The sequence below is a fragment of the Diadema antillarum genome, unplaced genomic scaffold, assembly GCF_040938485.1.
Source record: "Diadema antillarum isolate AM-2024a unplaced genomic scaffold, OU_Dant_1.0 scf00000208, whole genome shotgun sequence".
In the NCBI taxonomy this organism is placed as follows: domain Eukaryota; kingdom Metazoa; phylum Echinodermata; class Echinoidea; order Diadematoida; family Diadematidae; genus Diadema; species Diadema antillarum.
This window is the reverse complement of record NW_027271097.1, coordinates 1,353,920-1,364,470: the sequence shown is the minus strand read 5'-3', so window position 1 is coordinate 1,364,470 and position 10,551 is coordinate 1,353,920. Positions and strand designations below refer to the sequence as shown.

Genomic DNA, 10,551 nt, shown 5'->3' with positions numbered 1-10,551 from the left:
TCGTCCACCCACTTGCATGTAGCCCACTATTCATCAAGAATTCATGATGCATTGCTAAATAGCGGAGTGGGAGAACCTCAACACAAATCTACCATTTGCAGATTCGGCTAAAATTCATGTATCTTACTCAACAACAATCCTTTTGATGCAGACTTCAATTATTTTTATATCATTTCTTCTTTTTTTTTCACTTTTTAACGTATTTTCCACATCACGCTTAAATCGATACAACTACATTCATGCCACATAATACTTTTTCTATTGTTACTGATACTCATGACGTAGAAAAATGCTTCTTTGTAAACGGCATCCAAGACGAAACCGTGTAGTTTGTGATAGATGCGTATCTAGGCAACAAAAGGCTTAATGTTGTTTCAGAGTGTGGGTTTTAGTAGATGGTGGTGCGCAGAGCTCGTTTGCCGGGGGAGTAAATACGCAAATGACGTTTATCGTGCTTGTTGGAAATACAGAATCGTGTTTCTTGCTTCGCGCGATGTTTGCACTGACTATCTCGATCCGCATCATATCTACTTCTTTTATTTGCCATCCTGTCGGCGATGTTCAACAGAACTGCGAGGCTAGCATAGCTGTGTCGTCGTTGACAGACGAACGATGAAATTCATCAAAGAATGAACGAAAAAAAGCAAAGGTACAAATTTCTCATCAGATTATGTAATATCCCCTTGGTCATCGAGATTTCAGCAAGTTGAAACGTGTTCCCTCAATATTGAGAGTATTGATTTTTATTTCCTACTTTCATAAGCTTAGTCAAGGTAGTCCTAAACACCTCTAACGTATCTCTTTCTCACTATATACTACCTCCCCCCCCCCCCTCCCCCACCACACCTCATTGTCCTTGTTACCCTTTTCACCCCTCGGTATATGAAGAATGTTTGTCAATCGACTATATCAAGAAAGTTTTGATTGAGTAAGCTTCGTGAATTTCCTTTATTTTGGGGGTAGTTTTCCCAAGCATGCATCATCTGCATTCACCGTGTTGTTCTCAAGAGAAAAATCAGGATAATTATTTTAATGTAGAACTTTGTGATTTACGAATACGTTTTCCACAAGCAAGAGATAAACAATATTCCTTGGTGAAATAAGGTTTTCATGAATATATTCAACACAGAATAGGTTTTTTTTTTTCAATATTACATCTCAGGATCAATATGAGACGGAAAGTATAGAAATGTAATTGTTTAATACCATGATTAGCAAGGGCTGGTTAGATTTAGAAAAAAAGTTATGAGTTGTACGTCGTATCTTTTGTCTATTACTAGTTACTAGAGTTTGCTCGATGCATAATACAATTACAATCTGTTTGTATGCACACACATACACACACACACACACACACACACATTTAACATCCACGTTGAATACATGTTCTAAATTCTCAAACATATTCTTAAAGATGACTACAATATAGTAACATTTTTACTATACATTTTACAGAATGCTTAGAAAAGAAAAGCGTTTTGTGAGGGGTGGGGAGAGCACTGCTTTTATTTTCATATTGGTCCCTATCTACATGATAATGTAATCCATTATACGAAGTCATCAGAAATTGATGATCACGAAAAATAGTATACTCCGCAGCGTATGTGACTTGTTTAATCACTGCACCGACATTGCCATGCGGAGTTGGATATCCCTTCGCCGAATAGGGACAAGCATTTTGGAAAACAAAAACAGTACTGGAAGAAAAAGGGAGAGAGGGAAGGGAGAGAGAGAGAGAGGGAGGGGGGGTGATACAAGAGACAGATCGCTATCATCACGGCAACGAGAAACGAAAATGAGACTTCACTGCGCCGACTCTCAAAAACAAGGGTAGCATGCGCGTATGCGAGTGCGTTCTCAAATATGCCCTAAATGTCAATATAGTAGCGATGCCTTTAGAGAAGTACTAACTGCTTGTCAAAAAAAAACCCAACAGCTGAGATGTTCCATAAATTCTTTGAAAGCACCATAAAGGCTTACCAACTACTTCAGAAGGTGGTGAATCTTATGAAGTAATGGATTGAGATGAAGGACGCTGCCCCTATTCCCGGAAACACTACGCTTCCGTTTATGTTTTCTCAGCACGTGAGATATCTGGAACTCATTTTTAGAATAGTGAGGTAGAAGCCAAAGTTAAAATGAATTAATGACACTATGTAAGATTCTTATCTTACATTGGATGATAGTCTGCTATTATGCTCTTCTTGAAATGTCTCTGTTTCAAAGGTCTTTAACGATTTCCTTTGATATATTACCGTAGAAACGCCAATACTAATGTATCATTCTCCTTATATAATTGGTCGTGAAGCAAGTAACATCAACTTAAGGATATCCCTATTACATAACGTCGAATCATTTTTTTTTTATCGTTTAAAGTGTAGGTACGAGGCGCAAAGATAATTGTTTTGAAAAGAACAATATCTCACTCAGATATTTTGTAATGCCGCTGTCGTACTTTATCAGGGAGGTATTATAGGTTGTATTAAATGAGCCTTAATTAGAGCTTTATATATTAGTGGATATAGCCTGTCGGTCAGAATCATTTTCACACATCACATGCAGGCTGTCTCGAATTATGTGCGTGTTAGCCATGTCATAACATGACCTTATCTGAGTCACAGTTTGGATCACTCCATCCATTTGAATTAGATCATTGCCAAGTGGGTTCGCTTTCTAACCATGACGGTGTTTATGATGTGTAGAATGTCTGGCTCTGCCAAAGAGAAAATAAACCCCATGCGTTCATTAGTTGAAGACAAAGTGAACAGAAAGTGATCATAAAGTTAAGTCTTCCTCAGCCGAGCACGCCAAGCGTGATAAAAACAATAGAAACAAATCAAGGGCGCCACAACCAACCAGTCCCCTCCCGCTTCGTAATCACAATCACCTTCTCCCCGCGTAAACGTTGCTGACAGCTGATAAGGTTATCGGGCGCAGTCGCTGACTGCAGCTTTTCATTCGATGTTGTCCGGGTGGATAATGAAATCAGACTACCCAGACTACCTCGAGAATGTCGAAACAAACACAAACAATCAGCGCTCGAAATTGATCGTCTCTTGATACGACCTTAAATACATTCCTTATTTCGCATGCGTCCAGAGAAAGATGTTGACTAAAGCATGACATAACTGTGCTACGCAAGCCTGCTTCTGTTTTTGTAAGGAATTCCCGACCTTGATCGTTTCCGCTGGCTGAAGGCACAGTTGATTCATAAAAATGATATGTCACTTCAGAGTGATATCCACAGGTTGTTCTACTTTCCTCATTTTCAAACTGATTAACAATCATTGTCTTCTTTTGTGCGTGGCCTAGATCTCAGAATGGAGCCATGGTCATGAACCAATTAGCTCTCAGACTCACAAGTTTAATTTTCCAGAAGAAACGGTAAAAAGTACTATTCATATTGCAATCATGTATATAAAATCATATCATGTCATCATATTCACCAGGCCTTTCACAATAGCGGTATAGACGCAAAAGTTGCGGCTTCGGTAAATAAAATGTGTGCAAAAGTGGAACGAAGAACAGAGGAAGCAAGGCGAAGACGACAGAAATAACTGGATTTAACTAAACATAAGACGTCTGTTTCTGAAAGGTATGTTCATTTTATTCAATTTTGTCTTTCGTTAAGTTGATATATTTAATCTATTAAGTTTTCTAAACAAATTACATTTGTAACAAATACATCTACAGATCAAGAAACAGTAACAAATATTTGAAAACTCATAGTGTACAGACTGAACTTTAAAAGACATGGAATGGATTCAAATCATCATTCCAGAGTAAGTCACATTCAAATTGTAAACTTAAGAAAAGTGCAGGGGAATCTACAGAAAAGCAGAGAAAACCCGTATATCAAGCATATGCACAGATGCATAAATACATTTATCATGTTTATATAGATATGATAGTGACACATGTTTTTAACTCATTACCCTATTCTACTCATTACGACTTTACTTTTATTGGTGATTTCATTCCGTTCGCTGTATTAAATGAAGACATAATTTTGTGAATGAATTTGCTATGTCTTGAAGCACGCTGATACTATTAATTTCTGTGCCTTCTAATTTTGTCAAATACGAAAAACCCTGATAGATTTGCATGTGGATGTACACAGATTAGTGTTATTGTATGCACATAGATTATATTCATTTATTTTTATATATTATGCAGTAGCTATAGGGAATACAATATTTACCACCTCCCTGGCATCACTCAGATCTCTTGACAAAGGCCAAATGGCCAGAAGCTCAAGAAAAATATAAGACCAATAAAAGTTATATATATATATATATATATATATATATATATATATATATATATGTAAGAATGAGAGAAAGAAATAGAGGGAGAGAGAGAGGATGTGATGTAAACCATTCAGATAGTTGTATCATTATCCACATATACACATATGTCTGTTCGGTCATGTTATATGTTTCCAATCTCCCTCTATATGTCTACATGGTTATATGGTGTATATTCTGTCTCTTTTTCAAAATCAATTTGGATGATTCTCCATCACTTTCTCGTTCATTCTGGCGCGCGTACGCAAAGAGACACACCTACACAAACACACACTGCAATGAAGAGTGTGTTTAAAGACGCTGATGAAGTGACAATCTGTCACGCCGCTTCTCTGGAGACAAATACTTATTAGGTCTCATGTCACTCTCGATTCAGAGCATCGGATCTTCTGTGATTGCAATTTCCCTCAGATATCTTGTGCTTCGGAACCATCAAAGAGTTACCTTATAGCGGCTGCAGATTTATTTCCCTTCTATCATCAATGGGTCGACGGAGAAAACACTCAACTTGAAATGCGGCCACAGAACAATTCGATTTTTTTTTCTTAAGAAAGATTCCAAACTTAAAACTTGCATCGCGATACTGATGACTAGAACAAAATATGTATATATACGAATACAAATGCGTACAAGCATCTACACAAACAAGATATTTGGGGTTAAATTCTGTTGCATAGTTTGCCTGTGTTGCATTTGTTGCTCTACCCACTCGTACCACGAAAGATATTTTGCAAACGTTTTCTCGAGATTGGTCTGGTACAATATGGTCACACGTTTACATGCTTTTTGTCCATAATGATTGTCATGACAATGAAATCTTCGTTCTTGATCATTGGTCATAAATATGAAATGATCAAACTGATTCGCTTGACTATTTGTCACCGTGTGACAAGGAGATAAACATAGAAAGTAAAATGTTAATCTATCATTCGGTTTTTTTAAAGGTCTTCTGAGCAGACTGTATACTTGCAATTCAGAACACTACTGCAATCACTATCTGAGACGAGCACGACGAGTGCGAGATACTTCAAAGCTTATCTCCCGTGGTTTGTAGCGGGTTAGAGGCCACTAATGTCTTTGCCGCTGTCAGGTGTTAGCACCTACCGTGGGAGAGATTGATGGCTCACCTTTAATCAGGCGCAGATTAAAAGAGAAGAAAGGACATCTGTCAATCCGGCACGCTGATTAGGTGGAGCATAAAACATGACAAGATGAAACCAAAAAGGACATTAAAAACCCCGAAACTATTCCAAGGTGAGGAAAAAAAACTCGACATGCAAAGTTTCTCAGGAGTCGTCCACGAACTTAACAACGGAACTGAGAGATTGGACAGTGAGTCTTAACCCGATCCATGAAAATATCAAAAAAAGCTCAATACTTGATGCTGCGTTGAAAGTTTCATTTAGTTAGCTTCTTACTATAGGCTAAATTGAGATCTTTATGTAAAATATGAATGCGTACGGCATCTTATAGCTCCTTCCAGGTGGAACACAAGATTCCTTTCAGAGGGTACGATATCTTAGTACAAATTCTAGGGTAAATGAACCGAAGTTCATCATGATCTGGTTTAAATTGATAAAAATATGACCGTTTTTCACATGGCCTTTAATCATTATTTTGTTGCCACGAAATGGCCAACAGTTGGTATATTTGTGGTTCGTTGATTTATTCGTCGAGAATAGCGCGTCGTGGGGAGAGTCTGCGAGCTAACTAATTAAGTTCTTGATCATCCGCCTCTAAGATGCTGAGATTTTAGCATCTCATTCGATGCAATATAGAGCTGTGAGCTTTTATTGCGTCTGTGTGTGTGTATATATATATGTGTGTGTGTGTGTGTGCGTGTTTGTATGTGTGAATGTGTGTGTGTGTGGGGGGGGGGGGCGGCGGGGGGGGGGGGGAGTGGAGGAGTGGTGATGAAGAAATAATATGAGATAACCAATGTGAGTTTTACCAGAACTGACAGTTTCAGCGGTGGATCTAGATATTAGAAGTGATCTATGCAACGGCATTTCGCGGGATTACATTCCACTGCTCTTAGTGCACTTTCTAATCTGCTTCTCTCGATTTCTTTATGAACAGTGAGTTGATGAAAATTTTACTGGATTTACAATGGCCGATGTTATATACGCATCCACACTTAAACCAAATGCGAGAGACCACAAACACACACACACACACACACACACACACACACACACACACAACTGAAACACAGGAGCAATGGCAAAATTTTTCTGATAATTAAGGTTCATCATCACAGAGTATACAGATTCAATAAGAACCGGTTTTTTTTTTCTGCAGAATTATCATTATCCTTCCCCTCAAATGCTTGGATTCACAATGGTCGATGTTACATACGCATCCACACTTAAACCAAGTGCAAGAGACCACACACACACACACACACACACACACACACACACACACACACACTATGTATGTATGTTCTATAGATTTCTACGGATATTCATAATCAAGCTTGCATAATGATAATTTCCGTGAATAACATTGTCATTAAATGATTAATTCACACTTCATTTTTAAGACAGTGCGCACTTTTTAACAACACACAGAAGTACACTACTTCTTTGGGATTACCATTGGGATAATGCACACACACACACACACAAACACACACACACAGACGCACACACACACACAGTCAGCTCTTCACATTCAATACTCACTGTGTCGCTGTCTTCACTCGCTCTAGAGGTACGAGTAGAATTATGGAAAATTGATTATGTTTGACGAGTGGGTATTTAGGAATCTTGAGTATCAGTATTCAAGGACTTTTGAAATGATTTCGACTTTTTATGTAACGCTTCAACTATATGATGTATACACACCCTCCAGACACAGCACGCACACCCAAAAACACTACGAGACAAAACAACAGGACTAGATATTTGTCCTTAGTTATTATTGATACTAATGTAATGATCATTATATGTATGATAAATTTGTTGGTAATAATAATGATGATAATGGAAATAATCATTATAACAGTCATAAGTGATGAAGATGATGATGATGATGATTATCATTATTACTATTATTATTATCATCATCAACATTGTCGTCGTCATCATTACTATTACTGTTAATTCTACTTTTATCATTATCATGTTATTAATAACATTACATTAAAGTTCGTAATAGGCACAAACGGTAACACAACAGTTCTCATTGAATAAGACGCCAACTTTTGATAACCCCCAACAACCGATATCACTTGCTTTCTGGGCTGCGTCATCAGGAAGAGTTATGATTTGTATGATAAAAAATACGTTTGGAAAATCTTCTAGATTTAAGCACATCAACAACTCTGTAATGCATCGGAAAGGCACATTATCATTCAAACAAAATAATCCTTGTAATCAGTTCATGACGGCTGCATTTCTATTTTTTGACACTTGTTTTGCAAATTTCTATAATGACGTGGTTTTCTTTGAGAAATCGCATTGCAGCATTAGGAAAAATGTCACATCGGTCAATGCCAGTTTCATAAGGTTCGAGTAATAACCACACAAGAATGACTGCATTGTTCTCTTTGTGTAAAAATATCGTTTAATCTCTTTTACGACAAAAAGAAAAACCAGAACAAATAAAATACAGGTTAAGTGTACAATGCCGAAGACTTTTCAAAGATTTCACGATCAAGAAGAGGAAATTGTCACGCAACTCTCTTCCTGAAACATTGTCTAACATTGTGTTTACAAAACAAGCTCATCGTAAACTTAGATATTTTCTAGGCTATCCAGGGACCCTACGCCCACTTCGTATTTTCTGATAAGCATATTTGACGACCTATAGCAAACTACAAGTGTCGGATAGATTCGGGGAAAAATCAGTTTTCTTTCATTAATTGCCGCAAGAAACGTATATTCCACGTCTATACCTCAGGGTGAAGCAGGACACGCCAGTTTGCTGACTAACTTATGGCGACCCATCATCGATTTTACTAAATAATGGACTATAAGATAGAGTATGCCTCCTGGGTCACATGACTTTAAAATCCATCATTGGACTCCATGTACTAAAATTATTCATGCCGTTTAAAGTGAACATAATCATCTAGATATGGATAGGATTGGTTGATGTTATTTCTCCATGACACAATGCATTTCATTTTTGTTTTCAGGAGCCTTTTTCTTTAAAAACAAAGGTCTTCAGTCTCAGAGAGAGAGCGTGTTTCCACAGATATGGCTGTTGTCCTTATACACTTGTACATTAATCTGCGTCCTCTCCTGTATCTGACAGTTGTCTATATGCTGTGTTTCTTGTGTTTGAGTGTGTATGTGTGTGTGCGTGTGTGCATGGTGTGTTTAGTGTGTGTGTGTGTGTGTGTGTGTACATGGTGTGTGTTTAGTGTGTGTGTGTGTGTATGTGTTTGCTTCCTCGTTTAGACATCATGACTTATCAAACATATTTAGAGGATATTTAGAAGTTATCGAATTCTGAAATACGATTCGAATAATGACCGCTCATAATTCTAGATAGAACTGCACATTAAAAGATACGTCATTTCAACAATAAGGTGTATATCTATTTCAACTAGAAACCGAATAAGAATAAATTCAAATACGATCGCCGATCTCTCGTTCAGCATATCGAAGAAAGACGTACATTGGGTCCACATCCATCTCAGCGTGAATTCTACCTGGGCTCGTTATTGCCCCTGAGGTCATCAAAAGCTTGTTCTAGTTTCTGGCGATCGGTCTTCCGATAGAAGATGGTCTCAAGTTCGTGGATCTTCTCGTTAATGATAGAGATCTCTTTGGACAGCTCCGATCGCTCAAAAGCCAGCTGGTTGGATCGGCTGATCGATTGTCGCATGTCCTCATAATCCCGCTCCAGCTCAGCTTTTTCCTTTTCGCGGGCAATCAAGTCGTGCTCGTTCAACTTGAGACTTTTGTTTAATGACTTCAGCTTCTTGTGGAGAATTTCAACGTCCTTGCGCACCCCTAGAATGTTATCAAGGTCCTTGGAGAGGTCTGTCACGTTTTTGTTGGCAAAGAGGACACGTTTTCGCTCTAGAACCTCCTGCTCGCTGTGGACTTTCTCCTGGCTGATGCCGCGGTGGAGGCTAGTGAGTTTATGGATTTCTTGATCAAGCTGTTTCATGCGTTCGCGGATCTCTCGCGTGCGTACTCGTAGTCGCTTCTCAACAATAGTACTCAAAATGTTCCCGTGCTCAAGCTCGATTGTGTTGTATTCTTCCTGTTTGAGTCTTTGCAAACGCTTTGTTTTGATCAGTCTAAATTGAATATCCTCAAGATAGATCTGATCATTGGCACGCCATCGGCCGAGAAGATGTAAGACGAAGTAGAATTTCTGAAAGAGATCTGGGAATAATCTTAGAACCGGGAATCGCTTAGAGTCCAACGTTTCTGCCACTTCCAGAGAAAATTTGTCCGTGCTGAACAACTTGATGTTGACACCAGGGTGAGCGTCCGCCAGCAATTGGTCGACAGAGTCGAGGGTCGACTTCAGTTCAATGTTGGTGGTTCGGGCCCACTTGAGGTCGAACTCACCCTCTAATGACTGGTAGTTCCTGCAAAACGTCTGGACCACGCTATACAAGTCACGTACTTCATCTAGGAGCTCTCCAAGTGACTTCACGCTCCTGGTGAAGGCTGTGGCAAATGTTTGGATGTCTTTGGTGAAGCCCGCGTCGCGGACGCCCCCGGGGCGTCGCACCTCCATGCAGGTCCGGATGAAGAGGTCCAGTTCCTGCATGCCGGCGATCCTGGGGATCATGCTCTTGATCCGTTTCACCCTCTGCTTGCTCTTGAAGATCTCCTCGAGGTGAATGAGGAATTGGATCGGGTCGATGCCACCGTAGAAAAACTTTTCAATCTTCGTGGCCAGCTTTGTCTTTATCATCTTCAGCTCGCGGTCGACGTAATCGTAGACGTCCTGGATGGTTAGCGGGGGATCGTCCCCCGTCCAGCCGTGAGCCGGCATGGTGATCAACTAGGGAAAGGCTTGGTCTCCCCTCGTTAATCTTCTCATTGGATCCTCCACGATAACAGCGAAGTCTGCCAGGCTCGGTAGTCGCTTCACAATCCTACTGCTGCAATGCAATAAAGAAGGACAATATTTAATAAATGTACGCTTTCTGGAATTGTTTTATGATAAATAAAATTTACATACTGCACACGGGTGTTTCAAGTGCATAGATACAGAACTAAAAAGTTAAATTAAGATACGGAATATGATAAATAACATCCTGATATTC

The 10,551-nt window shown here is 39.1% G+C and overlaps 1 protein-coding gene across 1 annotated transcript; it reads right to left on the bottom strand.

The window, feature by feature from the left end:
* Nucleotides 1–8,966: 8,966 nt before the first annotated feature.
* Nucleotides 8,967–10,277, bottom strand: LOC139724231 (uncharacterized). The gene has a single exon (XM_071635375.1). It carries the CDS (start codon nt 10,275–10,277, stop codon nt 8,967–8,969), a length of 1,311 nt encoding a protein of 436 aa, XP_071491476.1.
* Between the last annotated feature and the right edge of the window lie 274 nt (nt 10,278–10,551).

What these genes read in the sequence shown, in the direction of transcription:
- LOC139724231 (XM_071635375.1), bottom strand. Translation starts at nt 10,277, where the DNA reads ATGCCGGCTCACGGCTGGACGGGGGACGATCCCCCGCTAACCATCCAG.